A 26,112-nucleotide genomic window follows, 5' to 3' on the forward strand; every position below is an offset into this window, starting at 1 on the left:
AGCTTTTCTTGGACAGAAGATGAGATGCAGTGAATGTGAATGTGCATGCAGATGCAAAAAAAAGTTCCCAGAGATTCTCTCGCGCGCACACACACACACACACACACACACACACACACACACACACACACACACACACACAGTACATCAGACAGAAGAACAGCCTCACCACAGGCGCCTTCAGAGTCCACCCCCAGTACCACAACACACTCCCTGATGCAGATGCACACACATAAGTAAACGCTTACAGACTTAAACACACTCACATGTGGACGCATTACTACTGGACGTCTGCACGCTTTAATCCTACACTGATAATCCTGGAAGTACACAGCACTTATTATAGAGGCGGCGTGTTAATTAAATGGTGCTACCCCAGGGTCAAATTGGTAGCACATATACCACACACACATGTACAGTGACAAGATGATAAATGTTCAGTTCTTTGCAGAGTTACGGTTGGACGATGGCGTGCGGGTAGAGAGGAAGTCACGCCATAAGGGGACACGTCTCCCTTGGAGGTCTTTGTTTACATGTGACTAAAGAGACGTATGCACTGGACCTTTGGAGCTCGTTCCATACCTTGTTCCACGTTCTCTACAGTACCATGCTGAGCTAGAAGGCCATCCAAAACCTGAGGGAGAAATCAGAGCAGAGACAAACACATGAATAGACACGCGCACAAACACACACAGGTCTGCTGGCAGCTGTACCAGTCTGATCAGTGACACAAGTGTCCTCAAGAATCTTGCACAATGGCCATAAACGATAAACTGGCTGTTTCTTAGTAACTGATTTACACAAATTTAGGTTTGGCTGGCTGAGATGTTTTAGTTTGCAATGTGAAAGCCGATAAATGAAATCTAAGCAGGAACAAATAAATAAAAACACAAGCGGCAGCTGTGAAGCGCGGTAGATAACTGCCCTTAATCACTCGTGTGTACCGTGCAGAGAGATTTAGGGATTTATGCGTAAAATTGCACATATCTTCTGTTGTTAAAGACTGTCGTTAGTCATCAGTAAAACGGTCGCAGGCGTTGTACACAGCTGAATGTGAATAAATAATAAATTCGACAAATGTGTCACACACACAAACACACACAGACACACACACACACACAAACACACACACACACACACACACAAACACACACACAAACACACAGACACAGACACACAAACAGACACACACACACAAACAGACACACACACAGACACACACACAAACACACAGACACACACACAGACATACATGCACAAAGCAAGAGACGTAAACACTGACGCACCAACACCAACAGTATAAGAACTGATGACTTATCGGCTAGTTATGTCACGGTCCTTGAACAGAGCGTCACTCTCTCACAGACTCTTTCACACTCACTGACCTCCCACTGTAGATGAGGTGGAATGTTCCGGATCTGGATCTTCCGACTCCTGCGGAGATGAGAGAGACGGAGAGGGAGACAGGGCGGCTTTAACAGACCTGAAGCACTCATGAAACACAGAAAAACACGTCAGGTCTCATCTGTTGTTATTTAAGGAGGCAAATTCAACAGCTGAGAGGCAAAAGGCGTCTCCATGATGAGGGCTGGGTTGGACAGTAAGTTATAGGCTGGTGTCATTTTAATGTTCTGCAGTGCCCACAGCTCATTTAACACAAGTCTATCACAAATCAAATAACAGTGGAGCTGCCGAATGAAATAATGGACAGCAGCAACAGTAAAAGCTGCCTGAGTGGGACTACTCATAAAGCCCTCAGATCTGGTGCTGAAGCTTTCTGATCATTCGTCAGGGAAAAATAAGCACAATTAGTAACAATTGTCTAAAATGATATCAGTGCAGCATGTTGCAGTAAATTACTCTAAACATGAAGACCAAACCTCACTTGCAAATTTGATTTTACAATTTCAAAGAGCACAATAAGATAAGGATAATACAATACCGGTAGTATTGTTTATATTTTTTAATCTCCTTTTTTGGTGTGTGTGTGTGTGTGTGTGTTTGTGTGTGTGTGTGTGTGTGTAGGGGGGGAGAAAGCAAGTACAAAAAACAAAAACTTGCACAGCAGGCAACAAACAACATTTTCATTATTCCCTGAGAATTTATTCATTTATTCCGTGACAGTGTGTCGCTCTTGGTTTCAACTCACAATCATTTCATTTCACCGGGGTTTTTTGGCCAAATATCTGCATATTGCGCGGCTGAGTCGTGGTTAACGGCAAGTAGACGATGAACATGGACAAACTCTCGGATGTAAAAATAACGAGAATTTGCTATTTTAAATCGCAGCCGTGAACACTGTTGAAGATCAAGACAAGATAGAGATGATATATGAGGAATTACTGGAGCGAGAGTGGAGAATGTGGGGAAGGACGTGGATCCATCTAAATTTAGGAGCACGCTCCACAGGAAAACATTTGACATCTTTCTCTGAAACACATCTGATGCAACAGTTCTCCTGTCGACATCAGGCAGAGGACACAAGCCTGGAGTGGACGGAGCTGGCAGCTGGACGAGAAAGGATGACTCCTCCTGCGTCCCCTCTTTCTGCACTCTCCCATCCTCTAGTGGCTCGTGACAGGAAAATGAGTAAAGTCTGGTTCACCCTGTGTTGTGTAGATTCAGCTGACGCAAAAGCTCAGAGACCTTTTTTTTTTTTGTAGAAAATCTGATCACTCGACACACAGCAGCAAAACAAGAGGAAGCGTTGTGAATTGCTAAAACACACGGCTGTTAAGAACTTCTTGCCCCCTCAGATTCAGTCAGAAGCTGTTAATCTTTAGGGAGGAAAATCCAGACCTCAGAACATCAAATAAGATAAGAAACCAAAAGCCCTTTTGGTTTAGAGGCATCTGCTAAAAACAGTTCTACAGGTCCATTTATTCACCATCTTATTGCAGCACAGCCATTTTCTTCTATGTGGAGCTAAATTAATTAATCAAGAGACACACACAGGACTACATGCCCACACACGTGCGCGTGCACGCGTGCGCGCACCATTCTCACTTCATTAACTACAACTCAGACAGAGCTGAACTCCAGAAAGGCTTTGCGAATCTGATTTCAACTTTTGCTTCCTGAGCTAGGTCAAAGTCCGCTTCCTAATTGTTCTTTAAATCATTTTTTTGTTCGTTTTGTTTTTAGAAAGCAAAAAATAGAAATACCAATCACAATCAACACAGGCACAAATTGGCAGAAATAGAAATATAATCCATAATGCATGACCCACCATGTCCACTTACTGGTGATTCCTGTTTTATTATCATGTTCTTCATAATTACGTTAAAGTTAGTGGGAACATGAGCTGAGCCCCGTCCAACGGTGAAAAGCGCCTCGACTCTTTGCTGCGCTCACACAGGTTTCAAAGGCTCCACTGTCATTCTGAAAAACGCACAGGAAGTTTCCTGACTGGACATCACTCGGAAAAAGTGACAGTTCCTCCCGGCAGTTCTTCGAGGACTCATTTTCAGGATGCCTGTGGCCACAGACTGGCCATGAGTTGACTGCTTTGTGTTTGTCTCCGGGACGGGGAGCGGCACAGCACACGTCCCACACTGACGTTCAGCCAGTGTTTTGCGTTTTGATCGAGCCGTACTCACAATGTGATCAGGGACATCTTTAACAGCTAACACTGGCTGCTGGTCTGAACTCTGAACCAAACGGCAGTTATTGGATATTAAGAGGAACCTTGAATTTGAGAATTTAGGCCTGCCTGTTTTGATAGTCGATGTCATATCTTCCTGTTTTAGAGCCTTTTTCTTCAATTTTGAAGGGTTTTTTGGCAACATTATAGGGCTAAAAAAATTGCATCATTTATATAGATTGCTTTGGAGTAAATACAAAGGAAATCAATTAGAATAATCATGTTTGAATTCAATCACTATGCAGATAATTTTCATTCTTTTATATGCGCATCATATATCTATTATAACAAAACAATGAATATGATAAAATCCCATATTTACTGGTATTTATTGACTGATTTAAGAAAAAAAGCTCTTTCAAATCCTTTTCATGAAATCCCTGAATGGAGAGGGGTAATTTAAAAAGAAATTAATTTTGTTTCCCGTCATGACCCTGGGCCCGAGCCAACAGCACAAGCACACGACCTATTCTATGATGTAAGATTTTTATTTCATTTCATTTTTAAAAAAAAATACAGCAAGAATGAATAGTTTCCCATGATATTTCACATGAAAAAGACGACTGTAAGCAAAACAGCCTGAATTTGATTAAATTTCTATTCTGTCCTGAGCTTCTTGATCATATATTTTTGGATCAAAATACCCACGAAGACTGTATTATTTCATATTGCATAAAAAAAGCTTCCTTAAATCATTGCCAAATAAGATCTAGCTGGAATCCACCACACATGAGTCACGGCGCTGCATGCGGGCACATGATTGGATAAAGACCATGTGTGTGTCCGTACAAAAGCAGGAAAGACTTTGAAGTCAAACATTTGTTGGTGGAGGAAAAGAAAAGTGGTGGGACGAGACGTCAGCATCCAGGGACAGTGTGAGGAAAAAAACCCACCGCAAACTATGGACATAATCAAAAGTTGTGCAAAAACACAGTGAATTAGAGGTTTTTGGAGATGTTGGCCCTTAACTGTGGAGACATGACTGCAAGCGTGACTGCGCAGAAGATAAAGTGAATTAATGTACTAAAATTAAAGCCGCAATGTTTTACTTTTTACATGTCAGCATAAATGTACATTAAAGGAGTTGCTCAATTACAGTGATTAAGTGGTTTTTATAAACAAACACAATTAGTTCTAATGTGAGTCCTGCATGTGCTAAACCTCCATTTAAAACACAGAACATGATCAGTGATTAAATTGTCACAAAATCTGAGTAGTCTCCTAAAAAAAATCCAGAGCCATGAATGAGGAGGGAAAGCTTTTATTTCTCTTTCTGAAGAACCCCCTGAGTGAATGATTAAACATTCCGTTCCCTGTCCAATGATTCAGTCTAATCAGGCTTTTAAAAGTATTGTTTACCTGTCTGGTGCTGCCAGAGACCGATCACGACATGCCATTGGCTATAATCTTGCATATGTACACGTAAGTGTTCATTAATATGTGTTGTCCCTATTTCCAATAAAAAAAGCTCAACCTCAACAGCGGGACCGAGCAGGCAGACGCTCCCTGGACAAATAAAGAGGCATCTGAAACAGCCTATCGGCGCACCTAGTGAGTCGAACCTCTCAAGACAAACAGTAAACACGGTGACCTCAGCTAAAAACCATCATCGTTTACACATAAATTCTTTTGTTCCTCCGTCATTTCCTCTGCATGCAAGTGTCACTGAATGACTCCCAGTGCATTTTAATTAAAACCACACATCTTTCACACACATATAGCTGTTATTTAGCTCTTACTGACGTGTGTGAAGTCCGTGTCTGACAAAAGAACCCGCAGTGGTGAAAATAACTGATGACTTTCAAAGTGAGTGATGATCAGGCGCTCGCTGCAGCCACACCGCACAGATAAAGTCGGAAATGAAAACCTCTGCGAACATAAATCAGCCTGGAGACGTGCGATTATGCAGCCGCTGTGTCGTCACCTGACATGCGCAGCCATATATGCACCGTAGAAGTGACGCAAACATGCAACAGCGTAGCGATCTGTGAGACAACTGTTGCTCTTCATCTTTGTCAGCAGGGAAGGGGCTGACGAACACCAGAGCGCATTTGGTCAGAGCGCGGGGGTCCTGATGTGCCGTCCACGGACGGTCTAATCGGAATTAACCCAATTTCAATTTAGGACCCTTAAGCTCTTAAGCGCCTAAAGGCTTCAAAATCTCAGTGAGGAAGCAACAAGTCGACAATATTGAGACGGCCCTGCTGTGTGGAAAACATCCATCCGCTCCCGCCGCTGCTGCGTGACGCTCCAGACTGCTTGTTTAAGGCTCATCTACCTCTATAGGCTCCATATGGGTTCCTACACATTTTTATTTCCTGTCAAATGCAAAGAGGAGCTGTTTTTGTTTCTCCACAAGGTGAAATCCCAAATCAGTTTTAGCCCTCTCCTCCCAGTTTCTATGGAAAGACGCATTACAGTATATACGCCACCCACAAGGTCTCTGCATCTTTTTTTGTCCTATATAAATAAGCAATTTCTGTGGTCGGGCAGAATACCCGTGCAACTCTCATTGAAAATAACATCACTGTGGGCGCAGGGTCAGTGATCTTTACACAGGGCATTCACAGTACCGCAGCGTGCTAAATGAATACAAAATGAATTACTAATTAACATCCGCTCAGGTTTCATTCGGGCTCCTCAATCAAGGACATTCTTCTTTGCTCTATTCAGTGATGAAGCTACCTGCTTCGGAAAGAAAAATGCTCTCGAGGGAGGACAGAGCAGTAAAGTGATGCAGAATTCAGGGAGATGAAGTCAATGATTCCCAGTGCTCAGTAAGCAGACTGCAGTTTACCATTAAAAAACCAAATGTACAGGCTTTAATGACTCAGACGCAGCCTTTTAAAAGCAAGTCTCATTGTCATTTTGAAGCTTTACGTCTGGCAGACTCTCCTGCAGCACACCTAAAAATGCCACGACCTGTGAACTAAGGTACCCCCTCATCTGTGGGTGAAGGTGCCTTCCTTTGCTCCACCCTGCCAACATACTGCAAGCGGAAACTGAACTGAATGCAGCAGGCATATTTGCCTGCCTCTGTCCGTTTCACACATTTTCTGTTGTTGTTTGTTTTTAAGTTGTGTTGAAGCACAGTGGGGAAGCAAAAGCCACAAGGCAGGCAGAGAGCCAAGATGGAAGGCCACAGCCCGCTAGTGCCAACCAGAAATTCACATAAGTACTGATACTATAACTCCAACATTTGTTTAGTACTTGCTTTTGTCGTATTGCAGGAAGAAAATCATTTTTCAGTCGTCTGGTGTAATCGGCGAATTAATTTCCAGCGCACTAAAATGCCAGAGTCAGTGTCCAACTGACACAAGACAAATTTCCTTCCTGTCATGCCTGCAAAACCAGTGAAATTAATATTTTGAAACGTTCTCCCGTTATCGCACTGACTTAATAAATTCCCATTTAAATGAAGACATTTTGCTTTCGCATAGCGACACACACAAATCAAATCTAGGTTTTTACTTTTGGGTGAAGACACAAAGTTTTAGGACTATGTGTTACGACAGGAGAGACACGAAGCGGTCAAATACTAAAGGACAAGTCCTTAACACAAGTAACAAAGGGTGAACCCACCAGATAGGAGATCAGGCTGCTGTTGTCAGAGAACAGCAGAGGGAATGTTTCTATTAGAAATTCTGAACAAAGGATCTATCGGCAACTCCTGCAATATATCACTGACAAATTTAAAGCGGGACACACAGATATACCGAGCAGTGATGTCATGAAGGTCACGCAGTGGTCTAACGTGGCTGAAGTGTAGGTGAAACTGAGGCCCAGGCATAACGTGGCGCGACAACACGAAAAATCCATTCACACTTCTGAAGCATGTTTGAAGTTGCGCTTTTAAAGATGCTAGCTTCACCTAATCTATCATCGAATTTAATTCAGAGACTGTCTGTGTTTCCACCTAATCAGCAATCATTTGCGGGGCCTTGTGTGGTTGAGTCCCTGTCCTGTGCACACCCAACGCTTGTCTGCCCCTCCACCCTGCTGCAACAGTTACTGAGGACTCCTCTGAGCTTCCGTCACAAAGAACAGTCAGCACTGACACTGACGGGCAGCCAGCCAGCCCACGGGGACACATCTAACACACAGTCAGGTATAGCCATCTTGTGAGCACTCCCCTCTACACACACGCTAATGTAGTGCTTCTCACACACCTCTGCCCTGAGAGCCAGACAGATGGAGTCCTGATCATGCTGTGGTGGTGCAGCGTGGCTCCGCTGTTTGCTGCTCCTCGCGTTGCAGCGTGCAGCTTTGTTCCTTGGGTCTCATCCTCTAATCTAGAGTGTAGCTTGAGCACACCCCCCTCCATAGGCGGAGGTCCCAGCAGGGTTAACCCGGATCAATATCGCGCACAGGTCACCTAACATTATGCAGGCCCTGTATTCGCTGTATCTGACTGCAGCTCATCTACACAGCATCTCTGGCCATACCCCACTCCCAACTCCCCCACCCAGCTCAGGGGCTTTACTCGTTCACACATCACATTGTCTCAGTCCTCCCCCCCCCATCTGCAGGGAAGTTCCCGAGCTCAGAGGCAAAGCAGTTAGCAGGAGAGGATTTCACCTCTAAAAACTGAAACGCTTGGCAAGCCCGCTCAAAAGAGGAAAAACCCATGCCTGATACAGAGAGGTCCTCATTCTGCAAACAGCACCACCACAAAACAGCAAAACACACGCTACATTTCTAGGCATGGTTCTGAGACCCCCTCCAACCCCCCCACTATGTTAGGAGACGCATTCTGATGATTAACTGAAGCTTCTCATCGTGGACGAATACAGACTGACACCTGAAAAACTGCAGTCCTTAAAGGACACTTTAAGCTTTGTGGAAATCTAATTAGTAAACTGAACCTTTGCAATACAAAATAATCCATGGTTGACAATGAAAAAACTTATAATTTACATGTTTTAACTCTGAGTTTTTTCCCTATTGAAAACCAGCTTTGTGATATTCTGCAGATTATGAAGACATTTGTTTAATTGCCTGCTGCAGGACTGCTGCCTTAATGAAAAGCAATAAAACTCGACAGAATTCCATCAGGACACACACGAAACAAAACAAGCAACGAGAGCAATGAGTGAAGGAAGTGCAGCGGTGTAACCTCGATGAACCATTGAGAGATTAACAAGGCAGTGGGATTATCTATATAGGACACAGTTGGCCAACGTGGGGGGCAGTGCAAATGGGTTTAGGGTTAAACCTGCATCAATAGGCAGTTCTGGGCCGCAGCGAGACGGTTCCAAGGGTAAGAAAGTGAAGGTGTAAATAGACCTAAATATTGTGGATGTACAGTCTTACTCTGGGTGGAGTAGAGAAGACACAAGCCTCAGATAGATTCATTAATTAGTGCGCTTTCCAAAACCTGATATCATGTTTTGTCACATGATTCCACTCAGAATTTAACCCTGCGATTTAAATACCTCTGAACTCTGTTCCAGATGAAGCCAGAGGTTAGGGAGGAAGTGTGTGTAGGGGTGTGGGTAATTGACAACACAGACAGCTTTGCAGAACATTCAAACTAATTTGATTATCGGTGCCGCTGGAGGGGTGTCAGCACCGATCAATATGTGATTAATACTCGACTAAATATCCTGAGCTGGTGTCGATACTATGGGGTAAAAAGCGTGAGCGCTGAAGCAGCGCCGAGGTGAGGGAATTGCTTTAACGCCAGACAGCGAGGGAAATGGAGGATATTTGGTGAATGGGGAACGGTTTTATTCTTAGCATCTTCAGCCATGTGACAATATGCAGCCCCGCGTCTCAAGTCGCAGCCTTTCCTCACACATTGTACTTGTCCTGAGGTTTTAATTATGTGACCGAATCCCACACAAATTCAAACACGAGTTTTCCAAATAAAAATTGGATTCTTTATTCATCTGGTGCCCGCTTAATCAGATTTTTAGATCAGATTCACAAGTGTATTAAAGGTTTTCCCAAAGGCTAGAATCCCTTTGAATGCCTACACTGTAAATGATTAATGACAATCGGAAATGCTCTGATTTGTTATCCCGGATACTTGAGGGTACAGTTGAGTAATTAAACAAGTATTTCCAGCCCAACACTCCTCCACGCAAAGACAACTAAACAAATCTGTAAGCGCTTACTACCAAGATTCTTTCATCACTCCTGGCAGGAAACACAAACTGCTTCTGCCTCTTACACAAAAACACCTTGTTTTGGACGGGCGGGGGTGTGTGTGGGGTGTTCACAATCAAGACATAAAAATGATACAGAATTCAGGTGAGATCAAAGAAGCAGAGGACAAGCTCACCACCACCTCACAGGAAACTGCACATAGTGTTGCGTTACAGTGTTGTACTGTGTTTTCCGCCACACTCCCTTCGAGTCCCACCTTTTAAGTCCGACCCCTGTCTGTAATTACAATGTGGAGCAGCGTATTGACACCCCTCTATTTCATGTGAATCAGGAAAGATGTTGCCAAAGAGACCAGGCTAGTGTAGCGTCTCACACTCTTGGTATTCAAGAAAATAAACATGGCAGGAGACTCCAAAAAACAAGCCCAGGCTAGTCTGGTTTATCTGTTGTGACATTTCTGTTATTAGCACTGACGTCTGATCAATCGGGCTCCGGACTCAACTCGCGTGTGTGTGTGCGCGCGTGTGCGTGTGTGTGTGCGTGTGTGCACATGCGGTTCAGCAGCCCGGGTTGTGATTCATACACCGGCTTTGATGATGTGCTCGAAAAACACAAATGTCCTCTTAAGCTGATCAAAACAGACAACAGCTGAACTTCACAAGTGGACGTGCAAACACCAGTCCTGCCGTGCTGCACTTTTCTTCAAATGTGGGTACATTTGATGTGTCACTCCTTGTCTCCTGGCAGCCTATAATTCCACCTCATTTGTTGTACCCACCTTTGCCATCCAGTGACCAGAAGCCGGGCTGCTGGGTGTCAATCTGTACACCGCTCAATGTAAAATAACGCCATTAGTCTGAAATCAGCCGCAGTCCCTCCTTTATGGAATGTTCAATCCACCACAGGCACAATGTTGAGGAAACAGCATAGTCAAAGATTTCCATGAGTGGTAGCCACAACTAAGAATAAACTGTCAATCCCTGATACTCTATCCAATAGAGCAGCTCACATTCAGCTTACAGTAGACAACATATGCTGTGACGCTATTAACACCCCCTCATGCTACAAAATAGCTTCATTCTGCAACAGAGGTGCCGGGACAGCAGTGACATAAGGCTGCTGGAGAAATCCCTCACAGACAATGTTGTACAGGTTGCACGGACACAAAGCGTAGACATGGAGGGGAGGGGAAGGGAGGGGAGGGGAGGGGAGGACGAACCAAACGATGTTCTGGACAGGGAGAGTGTCACTTTAGGCAACATGCAAAAAACCCCATTAAACTTTGGAAATCGTGCCAAAGACCATGCATGGTTGCTTCCACATTAAATATTTACCACCCTGATGTGCCACACGCACACACGCACGCACGCACACGCACGCACGCACACACACTTTTTGTATTGAAGCATCTTTCCTATGGGCTACTCTTCAATTTTAATTGGATCTGTGTCAGTGTGTGCATCATTCCACCTGACACTGACGGGCAGTTCATCAATCTGTTTCATAATGCTGATGCATACTGTATAATATATGCAGTCAGTCAGCTGAAATCCCAGCAATTTGTGCACGCGTTCAATGATATAATGATTTAGAAATAATTCCCCTCAAAGCTGTCATGGCACCCGCTGCTTATAGTGGAACAATGAGTGCACTTATGGGCAACCCAGACACCACCCTACTCCGTATAGTGAGACAGACAAGTTTAGATGATCTCCCTTTCACAGGAAAGGTAAGGTGGTGTCAGGAAAACTGCAGATGCATTTTTAATGCATAGCTTATTGGTGTAATGTGATTTTTTTTTAAAAAAATTTTAAAAACCACAGCGTCCTCCCTTTCCATTCTGCAGCAGCAGTCTCATCTCTCTTGCTCTCCGCTGAGATGTCACACATGCATGCTCTCTCTCCTTCTCCCTCTCTGCCACTCACTTGATATTGGCATGTGCTGGGTCACTTGGCAGAGACTCCCAGCAGCACCTGCCTAGCTCCACGTTCCTTGACTCATCTTTGAGCTCAGCAAATCACAGTCAGGCACAATTGCATCAGGCCACTGGCTTTATATGGTATTAAAGGGGGCAAAACATGGAGCACATCCCAGTCTTACTTTGAATACTCTGATTTTCTGTACCAGAATGTTGAGTAGTTATATTTATACATTAAAAGTGCATTGTGTAGAATACGTTACATTGAAGATTTAGGTGGGCTCAATTATGATTATTTTAGGATGAAAATAATAATACTTTAAATTAGTGTAGCCACAAGGTCCTGTGATTTTCTACAATTTTTTTCATTTTGAACACAATTCTTTTTTTACACCTTCAGCTGTACCTTCACTTGTATTTTTGTAAAGGTTTTGTCCAGTAAAAGAGGATGCCATTACTGAATTTAAGAGATGGCAAAAGCACATTCTGTGGCCAATCAGGACTAAAAATCAAGGAAAGGTTCAAAACTTACACAGATTTATTTTTATGGCAGATCTGATGGGACGTTTAATAAAAAATCAAGTGTTCAAGTGAAGCCGCAGCCAGGAGATTGAGATGACTATAAAGAATAATCCCGTCTCTCTGTAACAAAAATCATCAGCTAAACAAGTAGTTCTTATCTTGGAGAAGTGAAGATATCCGCAGGTTTTGGGCATGTCTAATAGTTTGACAATGAGCTCAGACATCGACTCAAATCCAAGCAACAAACATCAAGAAACCACTGCTACACAGTAAGTTTTTTAAAGAATATGTTTCATCTCTATTCAGTTTTGTGGCAAAGTTAAAGTGACAAAAAAGAATGCTGAAAAGTGATCGCAAATCAGAAAAATCCCGGGCCAACAATGACAGTTTTAGCACAATGTGTCTGCTACCGTCAAAGTGTGTCTCTGCCAAACAAAAAGAACAAGTGACAGAAGTGCGTTCTTTCACGGACAGGAAAATAAACCAGTTCTCAAGATGCATCAGCGATCCTCTTTGAATTCCTCTGCACCTGTGATTTCTTAAAAGCCCTAAAATATATTTGCAGAGGACTTCAAATTTTATCACTTAACAATCATCAGAAATATGAAAATTCTTAGAGAAAAGGGCCATGTTGAAATTCTGCTTTATAAGTTTATTTATTTTGATGATTAGCTTTCTTTGCTGTTGACCCATTAACATTTTTAGCATCAGATTAAAAGACAAACAACTCTTCTCAAACCATACACTAATTTTTGTTTCCATCTATTGTATATCTTTTAAAAAGAAATGGAATTTAAATTTTAAAAAGTGTTTTTATGCACTAAAATCTGGCCCGTTGTTGGACATGCCATTCAGTGATCTAAATCGGGTCATAGGCCAAGAAAAGGCAAGTTCAGGAGCTGATGTGGAAATGTGCACGGTTTCCATTTCTGTCAATCACAGTCGGGCGGGGTAAGGTTGCTTCAAGACACCGACCCGACGGTCTCCGATGGCCAGCAAGTCCATGGCGGGGAAAGAAACACTGCCCTCTATCAGCGGTTCTCATGTCTGCCCACACACAGACAGAGAGAAAGAGGAGAAAGCACAAGCATGCGTGTGGACCGAGCACGTGTCGATGACTGGGAAGTCCACTCCGTGCCTTCCTCTTCCGTCAGAGACAGTGTGAACCAGAGGAAACACAAAGCTCAGACTGTGCTCCAGGTTGTGCTGGAAGCTCAGCTGTGCGCCAACTTTACTGGGAATGTTTTGTTCTGTTTGTGGTTGGAGGGGAGGGGAGTGGGGGGTTTCCAACTTCCGCTGCATACAGTACATATGGAAGAGGATGGAAAAGGCATCTCCGAGCGGGTTCGCAAACAGGATAGTGTCACAAAGGGGCACCCGCGGAGAGACAGCGCTGCCATTTTGCCTTGAACAGAGGAAGTGAGCGTTTAAGGTCTTCAGCAGTTTGTGACAGCTCTGCATGAGGGTTCTATTAAAGCACCTTACTCCACTATGTATTCAGTGTCACATAAATTTAGCACCCTGACCGCCGCGCCAGCTGTGGTGTGAGCCATCGGGACAGGCCACGCTCCTGGGAGCAAGGCTACAAATGACAGGGTCATCACATCAACGGCTGTTTAGAACAGATTTAAAAAGTAGTCATGATGACATCATTCTGATATTAGATATTATAATGACACCCCTGAGATCAAATTTATTTTTTCTTCAGAGGTTTTCCACTTCGATGGTGTCCTGTCCACTTAAGGACATTGGTTTGAATTATGTCAGCCTCCATCATTTAAGCTCTTCTCTAATAAGTAAGGAAAACGCTACGAAAAATGGTGTTTCCATGGCAACATAGAGAATCTATCCTGGTAGAGCTGGATGAGAAAAAAACAGCTTACACGTCAAGAATGCTACTAAAGCTAAAGTAGAGCCACATTGCACATGCTCACGCACATCTACTTCATTATATTGCTCAAGGACACATCGTTTCTGTATTTAATATCACTAACATTAACGCCATATTATTTGTGCATATTGTGAGGCCACCCTGGGCTCCTCATGCTTGGCTAGCTTTAGCTGGACATAGCTCTCCATGCTACAAAAAGCTACTGTTGCTACTCAAAGCAGCAGCAACAATTGGTTTAGTCAGATTCTACCTTTACTTTATCCAAGTTTTATTGACCTCAGTGAAGCTACAGTAATTAATTAGTCAAGTTTACTGGGAAAAAATGTGATCAGATACCAGATTCATAGTAAAGACCAGGTTCAGAGCTTTCATTTTCAGTTCAGGTATGGCTTTTGATAACAGGAGTCTCTTTCCAACAAACGCAGCCCCTTAAATCAGCTTCACTGGGGGCTGCAGCTTTCCTCAGTGTGTTGCTCATTAGTTATTTGCGTCTATGAAACTTATGTCCTCAAATCCCTGTTTGCCATTAAATGAGAAGTGATGGTAACATGCAAATCAGCCCTCTGTTGCTGTTCGACAACACCAATGATTTGACAAACACCATTAGCTCTTAGAAGCTCTCGTCCATCAACAACCTTAATGGTTGCATATTTATATCTCTTTTCTGTTGTTAGGAGGCTGATTCACCCTGATGTCATCACAATGGCGTGCGTGTCAGTGAAGCATGCAAATTACGCGATGCCTGTTTTTAAAAGAATCTGGTGAAAAATCTTATTACATAAATGCCACAAGTTCTGGACCATATGTAGTCAATATACTTTATGTCACTTAATCTAATCACGGCGTCCACGGAACATCTTACAAGTTCAAGCTCTTATTCTAAAAACAACACAGCATCAAAATGCAGGCATGTGATGTGATGAGTAAAACACGACTCATTGCAACAAATGGACCGCAGGAATGCTGTTATTAATAAGATATGCATTTTCCCTTTATTTAGTACTGTGAGCCAGACTAACTTAAGCTGTGAGGAGAAGCCTTTGGGAAAAAATTACATATAAATTCTAATATTTATGATTCTTTTTTTATTGCGAACAATTTCTTCCCTATTTCTCGGATAAACTGTATTAATTGGACAAAGCAATAAAACACAACATTCCATTTAATACACATGAGGAAACATCAGATTTAAGTATACCTTTCCTTAATGTCATAAACATATTTCTTGTCATTTATTATTAGATGAGTAAATACACCGACAGCATGGCTGAAAATCTTTAAAATAACCAAGAATTGCAATTCTACTGTAAAACGTTCAAATAAGTGTCCCTAAACACAGCATGAGCTCCAAAGGATTAATCAGAGGCTGAGAAATATATAAAGGCCGATGAATCACCAGAAAATACTTGAGACAGTTTAACCTGGATAAAGGTTTCAGCCAACAGCCGCCCCAGTTTTAGATAGTAACACTATCCACCTATTACTGTTGGTTATCATCATATTCTTCACCTGTTCAAGATCCATCACAACTTTAAAGCACCACTGGTTTGAGTTATAACGGGACAAGGACAGCTGTGTCTACAGGAAGAATACCACCTGCTGTGCATCTCAGCCTTCCAAGGAGAACCACACCCTTGGGTGTCCACTCAGAGCTCTGACACAATGACTTCAGATACACTCAGGATTACATCAGGCATTTAACTTTGATTTGGCAAAACTGACGCACCTCTAGTGTCTGTAACATGTGCGTGATCACAAACTGTATGTAGAATATATATATGTGTGTGTGTGTGTGTGTGTGTGTGAGAGAGAGAGAGTGTGTGTGTATGTATTTATGTATGTGTATATATATAAAACTCCTGCTCTTAATATGCTTCACGCGTGGACTGAGGGGAATACAGAAAATGAAAATGAGACCGACCAGCTGTTCAATCTACAATTTCTGCCCCAACAAACTGCACGACTCACAATCGTGGCTTACAAATCTGCAAATATTCACATGTGGTACGTTACCATTTCAGAACATTATCAATTTAACTCCAAGCACGCTGTAAAGTTAAAAATAAAATATTTCTGTTATTAGAAGTGGTCAAGCAGCCCAACTAAAGTTGTTATAACTGCTTTTCAGTCTATACTTTCTATTTAAAGACTAATTCATGTTTGATTTTAAATAAATCAGCAAAGACTCATCACCAAAGAGACATTTCCCTTACACCTCTCACCTGTGTCTCACAATTTCTGTCGTCAGCTGTAATTAATCAGTAATAGCAAAAGGCAGGTGAGGTGAAGTAGTGAGGTCACAGATGTTGACACAGGCAGCTGAACGCCTCCTTTGTGCCAGGCTGGTTAATAACGTGTGACGGCTCCAGCTCAGCCACCTCATATGATACATTGGTTTATTATTTAGATAGATTTCAGTTTCGAAACTGGTTAGTTCTCCCCATCGCGACCACACCCCGAGCACCTCCTTGCTGCTGCCCTGGGAAGCAGACGATCAGATTCTTCAACTCTTGCTTTCAACAGGTTGGGGAGGAATGTGAGATGAGCGGTTGTGGAGAAATGAAACTGTACGGTTGCTGCTGCGATCCATGTTCAGCACAGAGGAGGAGGGAGGAGGCTCCAAACTAAGAGCTTTAACAGCAGCCCCACAGCTTAGACACACAATGAATTAACAATGCTCTCACATCTTATCTCACCGCTCCCTCCAGCTACATACTCAGTTGCACTGGCAACTCTGTTATCACTTCAAGAGAATATGCACTATTCCAATTTAATGACAGGGTTAATAATTGTTGTGCAAATCAAGCAAAAAGGAGAGAACAGCTGGAATGCAAGTGCACTGGGATCAGGCTGAGATCTATAGCACCAGATAAATAAACGTGTATTTCTGGAAGTGCACATTTGGCATTATTTTCAAACACTGACGCGTAGTGTTTTACACTATTTGGGCTCAGACCAAAACAGAAACGTAGAGTATAAAAAGAATCTGTTCCGAAGCATGAATTTAAACGACACCAGAATAGTGCAGCTTTACAGCTAAGATTTGCATATGGGAAACATACAGTGTAGTTTCCCCACAAAGCTATAGGCACTTTAGAAACAGGTGAGGAGGCACACAAGGAGTCAGCAGGAAGGGGAAGGAGGGGCTTGAAAGGAAGTCGAACCAACGGACCCGACAGAAAACAGAACTGGAGCAGGAGGGGTTCCCCTACACACCCAACGTCAACTCGGGAGTCTTAAAGGGTTCAGATCAGCTGATAGACAATGGGATATTCTTTTTACTGCTGTGACTCAATGTGCACGACAACTCAACGTACACATCTGCCGCTGTGGTGCAATGCAGATGTTTACACCCATATCCCAGTTAGTTTCTTTTCAGGAGGTCCTTAATGCTTATTCACCAACCTATAATAAGCTGCACAGATTTATATAAAGAAAACACAACAGTGCTGCGTGTGTTTATGGCCATGAAAACTAATGGAGCGTAAGACAAGATTTAGCAATGGGGAACAAATTTATCACCCATTTATTTTGACTGGTGGAGTCAAACATATAGGCAGACAAGTAGAAAGAGGAAATGCCTTTTTTACAGAATGAATAGCTTCTTTTTTGGGCACAAAAACAAACTAAAAAAAGTCAGTCAGTCTCTCGACAGCATTTAGGAAAAAGGTCACATAGCATATAAGAGCTAAGGTTCTTCACCAGTTGCACACAGACAGACACGCAGGTACACGTTTTGTTAGACATTAGACAACATGGAAAGAATGAAAGCAAAAGATAAAACTAAAATTATTCTCAGTCTTCCAACAAAGTTTAGAAAATTAACTTCATAAAGTATTTAAAATTATTTTGCCTTATATACTTTATATATATATTTATGTATTCGTAGTTATCTGTTTTGTCTATTTGTTGTCTTTTTGTTTAACAGTCTACATAACAATGCAGTTTACTTTACAAGTAAGATATTTAAAAAAAGGATGTTGTATTATTCACTATCAAAAAAGTGATTATATATGAAAGGTTTTGTTGAAACATAAGTTTTAAATATTAAACTTATTTAATCAACAGCAATCACATTCTCAAAATAAACTAATAATTCCTCTAAGTCCCTGCCCTGTGATTAATTAATTGCGACTGTTTTGTAGCTGATTGTTCTGCAGTTTTTATGAGTTTCAAAGGTCTTAATTGTCTACAGATAAAGTCAGAAAGCATATTTGCTCAAGCTAAAATACTTTTGCCCAAATGACCTGAAAACTGACACTTTTTAGGCAGTGTCAGTTAGATAATGAAGCATGTAAATAAAATGAAATATTTAATTACAAATAAATGCAGTTCAGAACACTTATCAAAATGTAATCTAAAAAGGCCCAGATTAAACTGGAGTTTTAGGTAAATGTTATTACAGATGTGCTAATAAATATGTTGCTGCACAAATGAAACAAATGCATAGTTATATGTCTAAATATATGAAAACTGCATTTAACGTGTATTTTAAGCATTGCTACGAATTCTGACGACATTCGTCAATGCCAAAAAACTGGAATCAACCTTTGTTTTAAATAAACTGCGTCTCGGCGAATTTAGCCTAATTTAATTTACAGCAGCACATTAAAATTCTTCTTTTTAGAATTCACTCAAACGTACACGTGACGTAAACGTATGTCACCATCGCGTGGCGTGTCAGACCTCGCGTGATTCACGTGAACTCGCCCCTGCCTTGTGTTCCAGCGAAATCACCTGTACGTGTCGTATCCTGCTCAAACTCAAACATATGGCAAACGTTTAAATTTCAAGGCCCTGCTGGAAACGTGCACACGCGTCAGGCAGCTGATTGGACACACGTTCGGAATTTCGCCCCACTTGAGTCCGCCTATGGCTGCGCAGAGTGCGGGGCCATCATGGCTGCCATTATGAGGCTCTCCCAACGTTGCTATGGCCTACGTGCACAACTGTAGGGAGTGGCGCGTGCTTCTACACCATGTTGCTACGCACACTTCCCCACAAATCCGCGTTCAGATCGACACATGTTGCGGAAAAGCAAAGCAGCCGACGTCAGAAACGTAGATTTACCCCCCTAAAGTAACACGCACTCACAAAACGAAGGGGGGGCGAGAGTTGAAGGTGGGGGGCCAGGCCCATAAAGGGTGGGTCACGTGTTCCTCCACGAGGCCAGTGAATATTTACCTTTTTGTCACGCGAGATGGTACAAAAATACGGTGACGTTGGGGTAACGGTAAATGCGCGAGGAGCGAGGTGGGGGCGCGAGGTTATTTGTTTTATTTAAACGCCATTAACTACCCTCCTGGATCTGCCTTAGATTGAAAAAAAATACACAATGAAATCCTGGCAAATAGACATTTTTCGGGCAAAAGTATTTTCCACGCGCATGCATACAGTAGGAGAACTGAGCTGATTGGTATGCATCGCCGCGTGCACTGCAGTGGTACTTGTTAGGTTTATCGCCTACGTTCACTCAGTTGATTTGGAAAATCAGTTTAATTAAATACGTGCATTTGCCTGTGCGACCGTCTGACATAAACTGGCGTTACATAACCAATTAGGTGGTTACATGCACACACTGGCTGACTCCATGTTTAATGGTGGAGTAGGCCTCGCTGCTGAACTAGCGATGTGGCAGCAAGCATCGCATGTTCTCTACGTGCGGGGATCAAGCTCTTTGTTTAGCACGTTTCCCTTTTGTTTGATCGCAGCGCAATGACGTTTTAATTTACAGAAACGGGTGCAGTGCTCAATCGAGCAAAGAAAACAGGCCGAAAAGACGGTGAAAGCGGCTTGCTATTTTTCACAGCGGAAGCACACAGGTCATAGTCTGTCATGGGGCACAGTATAGGCGTAGGACACAATGTGTGTGACTGTGTGTGTGAGAGTGTGTGTGAGAGAGAGAATGTAGGCCTACCTTAGTTTTTTGGGAACAGAGTAGTCTACTTCTATCACCTTTCCGTGTAATTCAACTTTACCTGTAAAGACGAAAGTTGATAGTGTAACATTAGCTGCGTGTTACAAGAACACAAGGCAACCGTAGGCCTGCAACAGCAACACTTTCAATCACTTCTGCAAGTAGGTGCGTCCCCATTCAAACAGCACACCAACCCCCAAAAAAGTACATTAGCGCCCGAGCGCACGGTGCAATTAAGGAAACCCCTGTTTGCATTAAAGTGCCACCGTGGGGCATTTTCTGGGGTCACAACTGCAACGATCGGCGCCAAAATTGCGTTTATAGTATGGGGAAATGGGCAGCCATGCTTTCCACTCCCACAACCCTCGCAGTGCAATGAGGGGTGTTTTTGTGCTCCCAGTAAAGAATGCAATATCAAAAGAAAGGATGGGTTGAAAGGAGAAATGCTTGTTCTGGTTCAATTTCTACGCTGTGTCCCCTAAATATCCGCGCTGACGGGGGTGAATTTTGAAGCGCTTCTCGGCGAATCTTCTACGCGGCTTTTGGTTACTATTAGAGTGGCCTGGCGCAGCACGGAATTAGCGTCTCACCTCGTCCCCCCTCAGCTACCTGTTTATTAGCTCTTTCCTCCGGACCCCCGTGACCCACCTCCAAGACACCTCGTAAAAACATAGCCGGGCACCAGAGGAACACGGTCCTGACAAGTTTTCCGCGATCGCGTCGCTGTGCTCTCTCCAATAAAATCAAGATAAAAAATAAGTGAAAAATAATTATGCCTACCCGAACCATCAGACCATCTCATACATTCCAGCGGGTAATTGCAAAGTAGCACCCACACTATCGGAATCTCCCAGAAATACACCTTAATAGCCTCACGACGGCTTTGTGTTTTCTATAGGCGACCGTGCGTTAAAGCCCCGAGTGCGTCCTGTGATCGATAGTTTATCCAATTTCTTTTTTTCTTGTTGGAGCGTGTTGTGGCAGTGCGTTCGTCTAAACTCCGATGACACACGTTTGCGATCTAAAACACTGTCCCGATCAGGAGATAAAAACCACAATCAGTGATTATTTCTCACATTGTGTGGCCAGGTCGGGTGATTGGATTAAAAGAAACCGACCCGATCCTGCAGTTTTGACCCGCAGTGAATTTCCCACTGTCACCAGAAGCATCACTTATCAAATCCACACTTACCAGAAAGACTCTCTATAGCCTTTATGGCCGAGTTCTGGTCGGGGAAGTCCACAAAAGCATAGCCGGATTTGAGCAGGACCTGGTCGGGCACTGGAAGGTTGTTCTCCCCGAAGAACTGCTTCAAGTCCTCGACGGTGACCGAAGGACTTAAATTCCCAACATATAGTTTGTTCATGTTCTGAAACGCACCCAAAAAAATCTCGAGGGTATAGATATCAGATCTCCAAAGAGCGGCGATGTGCAAAGAAGTAGAAAAATAAAATGAAATAGAAAATCGTATAAATCTACTCGAATATATATTTGTAAATATTTCTTCAATTTAAAAAAAAAAGCACCAATTACCCCCCCAGAAATTTACTGAACTATCTGCAACCCCCCAGCACCAACTCCGGTCCTGGTCTAACTCTTTTAACAGGGACTGAGGGGAAAGTGTCGTTACGACGCTACTCTGGAACCAACAAGCACCGCCTCTCAATAAAATCGCCCTTAAAATTACAAGAAAGAAAAAACCACACACACACACACAGTTTGGAGGTGCATGTGGAATCTATGGCATAGAAAGTGCATGAGGCTGCGGGGGTGGTTTGATGATCTCTGGGTACATTCAATAAAATGATTGGCTTAAAGGAGCAGGGGTAGTTTATTCCATCAAATGGTAATAAGGGCCGTGGCTCTGGTCCCTGCAGACCGAGGATGGCTGAAAGACAGCTACTGTATCAGGTCCATGGTTTAGTAATTGCTGATTCAAAATATGGATTTTACGAGTTGAGTTGGCACGTATGGAGCCGTGTTTGGGGTACCTGGACGTTCTTCGGGTAAATGAAACTAATCTCGGTTTACGTATTCACAATTACGCCACAATGTGCACGACAAAGCTCGGTATTTCAAAAATACTGAAAGTGAAACCTTAAAGACAACTAATCCGGTATTCTCTCTCCGGTGTAGAAATCTGTCTCCGGGGCAGCGTTTCAGGTCGCCATCGTGCACCCTTGGCAAAATTAGGCCGACGGTGTCATTTTGAATTTCTACCTGTGAATGGTGCACATGCACCCGGCTGTGAAACTGGAAAAAAAATACTTATTTTTAGAAGAGAAGCAGCACGGAGGAGCTCCTAGGGCCCTCTTTTGTAAACCGTGCGTTCATGTTGGGGTCACTGGAGCACCGTCACGATGTGACCTATTGTCGCGTGCGAGCAAAGGTGTTTGCAGATGGGTGTGTTTCGTGGTTTCCAGTAGCAGAGCTGAGATGCTGGGGAAGGGGCGCGGACATGCAGCAGACCGTGCTCACAGATGGGTGTGTGGTCTTGTACCTACCCACGCTGGTTACCAGGGGGAGGAGCCTGCAGCCAGCAGCACATGAGTGCTCGTGCATGTGATCCGGCCTGTGCCTCGGAACATTGCTGCCACCCTACTGTAGTGGAAGGGAGTGTGCCAGCAGCGGTCGTTGCTCTCCTTGTTTACGTCTGTGTGCGAGCGCAGGAATGTCCAGACCATAGACTATTTACAAAACAGCCCTTTGGTTGCTTTTCCCCATGACATGCTGACACAGTTATTGCAGTAAATTTGTATGTGGAAACCCGAATCCACTCTGGACCAAGACGATTCCCTTTTTATTTCGTTTCTACATGAAAATTAATGGAGGACGCAGCAGTTTATGTGGTCATATCAACCCAATGTTCTTTCCCCCATTGCTCATAAATACATTTTGCACATTAAGGTATTAAGTCAAGGAAACAGAACTTGCATGTACGATTTTGTATAAATTAGCACAAAAGTGTTGAGAAGCAACAGTCTCACACATGGTTGTTTCAAGGCCAAATCCTTGGACTCCAACAAAGCAGATGGACTCCAAATTTGACTCAGGTTACTTTCAAGGTGCTACATGGATTTAAGATTCTGCTTTTATTAGTGAAATATAACAGAGGTGAGATGCTAAGTCAGTGTGAGCAAATGCACCATTTGTACATTGCTTAATTTCAGACCTCCCAGCCACTGACACCACAGGAACTCTCATCATTTACCTGGGATTTTGAAACTCCTCTGTGGTGTTTCTGCTGAATTTCCTAGGGAAAAAATTCCCCTTAACTTTCCCAGAAAAAAGTACCTAGAAGGAGGTGGGACTTTTAAGATTCCTTGGAATTCCTCAGGGGTGGAGCCATGCTGCAGTACAAGGATTTTTAATCCCGGGTAAATGAATTCCTGCTAATGTTAGTGGAAAACGGGCTTTCACTGCACCTCCCGTCTTTCTTACTCTAAACAGCCAATTAGGTCGTACTAGGCTCACAGGTGAGGTGCACAAAGGTGGCCAGTACACAGGACACCCCGAGTTAACTGGCTCAGTGGATCCCAGTCAGGCTCCCAGTGGGTAACTGTCCAAAGAACTTTCACCCTGTGATAAATGACACAAGTCAAAAGTGGGGAAAAAAATCATCTTCCCTTTAATCTGGTCATCTTTGAAATTCACTTAATGTGGATAAAAAAAATAACCGTTTACATTTATGTTACCAGTACATTTAAAATACTGACATGAAGGGAAATGACAACAATCAAAAGCAGATCTCAGAGAATGTATCCTGGGGAAAGACGGCCTGTCCTACCACCCAGACACCTTTCCCCTTGGTGTTTATACCTGCTCCGCTGCAAAAGCAGTAGCTACCTGTAAAAGAAAAGCAACAATTATGAAAAACCTCTATTTACATATATCTGGTAGATCCTTCATTTTTATGCATGTTGTGAGGAGGGCTTACGGGGGGGGCGAAGACCTGGACGATGGTCTAGACCTGGATCTGCAGGCCTCTCTGTAGTCTTGTGAAGAAGAACGTCTTTTGGGAATTATGTATGTATGCATGAATGAACCCACCTAAAGGATTCCTATATACTCACCTGTCTGAGCTGTAGTATTACCTGTCATCATAGCAGCCATACCTGTAGCCTCACCCCTGATCACATCTGTATCAGGAGTGCCTGGAGCCGCTAGGACCACCTCTGCCACGACAAAATAAACTTTACAAATGAAAGATATTTCCAAAGGGTAATCACAATCTACTATCTCCTCTTTCCAAATACTATGTTAATGTTTGGTTATATGTATGAAATAATGCTGGTCAACACCAAAGACACATTTAATCAGGTGTCATTTGGGAGCTAACTAACTCACAATGACACAAAGTGTCTTTAACATGTCTCACTATGTAGGCCCACCCACACGCTTTATGGATGGATGCAACAAGAATATGCACACATACGACAAAAAGGAGGAAAATTACTTAGTGCATCAACTTTATCCAGATTAATTCCTTAATCTCATTTCTATTCATTACTTCACATATTCTTCTTTCTGCAATTGCCTTAAATCTTCTTACTTCCCCATCTGACACCATGGCCACACGTCTTCCCTCCTGATGTTCTTTGCATGCATTCAAAATTATTATTGAACATAAAGCAGACACAAGCCGTCCTGCTTTTTTCTTCGTCCAGTCTTAAATTAACAAAAGGCTGTAGAATGTGACTACAATTAAAACTGCACCCACGTTCAAAATTCTAACCTGCTCTTGTGATACAATGACAGGCACTGGAAGGCTTCAGGATTTACAGTAAAATAAATAGCAATTTTACCGTCAGTGGCTTTAGATTCACACTGATCTTCAATCAATCAGTTCTGAACAATGCAGACCATCGCAAACATTATTAAATGCAAATTATATATATATAGGTAAACATACTGAATGGATCACTTGTCATCTTATACGTGACTGTATCGGAAAACATTGTAATATCGTACTGATGCTAGAATTCAAAGAGGAAATAAAATGGGAGTTGCGTTTTTAACAAATGGCATCAACGTCATCTGTAAAAATGGTACCCGGTTCTTTTTAGTCACAGAAGTGTATTTAGAACCGCAGACCGTTACAAGCAGCTTCTAAAGATGGCCCAAACAGCCTCAAGATGCTGCCGCCACTCTGTTGTATTACCGTAACTCACATCATCGACGCTGAACACACAGAAATGTGGGGGTGATTGTTAAGCTGTGAAGATCCCACATATCTGCTCTGTCTGTGGAGGGATGGAAAATCTGCACTAAAACCAACTCTGGACAACATGTATCTAAAATCAGATGCCAGATGATCCTTTCAGAACAAAAATATTTGTATATTACTATCGGTTAATGAAACTGGAAACATATGTTGAAACATATGCTCAGCAACTTCCTCTATATACTGACAAAATATTATAGGATTTATTTGTTTAAGGGTGGGGGAAAAAAGATTGAAGCACTGAGTTAAACAAGTGATCCTGTAAAGAGAATGGCACCAGCTACAGTGAAAGATAATGGAAATAAACCGCAACAACCAATCTTTATATTGGTTATATTTAACACAGAACGTGTAAATCCTGTGCTAGTAAGTAAAATTTACACTGCTAGGGACCAATGACACATGTCTTAAGTAGCTTAATACCAGGGTGCAATGATTAAAAATATTGTTATTTCCTTTTTTGGGGAAAAATATGCAAGTATAACATGAAAAGGTGCAATTTGTTAAAGCCAGAATCTGAAATAATCTCTATATTACAGGGAATAAGCAGCTACCGCTGTAGCCATCCATTGCCTGCACTATACTGTCTGGACAAGTTACCAAGGCTAAACTGCAGCTGCAGCAACTTGAGGCTTCTTTTAACAGTGCAGTTACTGACCTTCAAGATCACCGACTCTTGCAGAGAAACTCCAATAACAGTTGTTACTGCAGCAGCAGCTTGAATACAGCTGGAAAGGCGGTGGCAGTCGGTACAGCAAGGATGTGTATTTAGAAGGATATATGGACTTACGGTTAAGGGACAGCCCTACAAAGAGCCCCGTGCAGGAGCTAATGCACCTGGTACGCATCATATTAAGCATTTATACTGAAATGTTGCTGCATCCT

General features: G+C 42.8%; 1 protein-coding gene across 4 annotated transcripts in view; it reads right to left on the minus strand.

The window, feature by feature from the left end:
* The window catches only part of igf2bp2a (insulin-like growth factor 2 mRNA binding protein 2a), a 33,644-nt gene extending 12,017 nt beyond the window's left edge, over positions 1-21,627 (minus strand). For 2 of the 4 annotated variants that reach the window (XM_057029113.1, XM_057029110.1), the window contains exons 1-4: positions 21,195-21,625; positions 20,003-20,063; positions 1,386-1,434; positions 583-634 (exon numbers count right to left, since the gene is read on the minus strand). In XM_057029113.1, the coding sequence (XP_056885093.1) occupies positions 583-634; positions 1,386-1,434; positions 20,003-20,063; positions 21,195-21,369 (337 nt within the window). In that variant the 5' untranslated portion in view covers positions 21,370-21,625. Of the gene's footprint in view, positions 1-582; positions 635-1,385; positions 1,435-20,002; positions 20,064-20,782; positions 20,934-21,194 lie in introns of those variants that run through there. The other 2 variants (XR_008949977.1, XM_057029124.1) reach the window with 2 other exon arrangements.
* Between the last annotated feature and the right edge of the window lie 4,485 nt (positions 21,628-26,112).

Source organism: Takifugu flavidus, chromosome 1, assembly GCF_003711565.1.
Source record: "Takifugu flavidus isolate HTHZ2018 chromosome 1, ASM371156v2, whole genome shotgun sequence".
In the NCBI taxonomy this organism is placed as follows: Eukaryota; Metazoa; Chordata; class Actinopteri; order Tetraodontiformes; family Tetraodontidae; genus Takifugu; species Takifugu flavidus.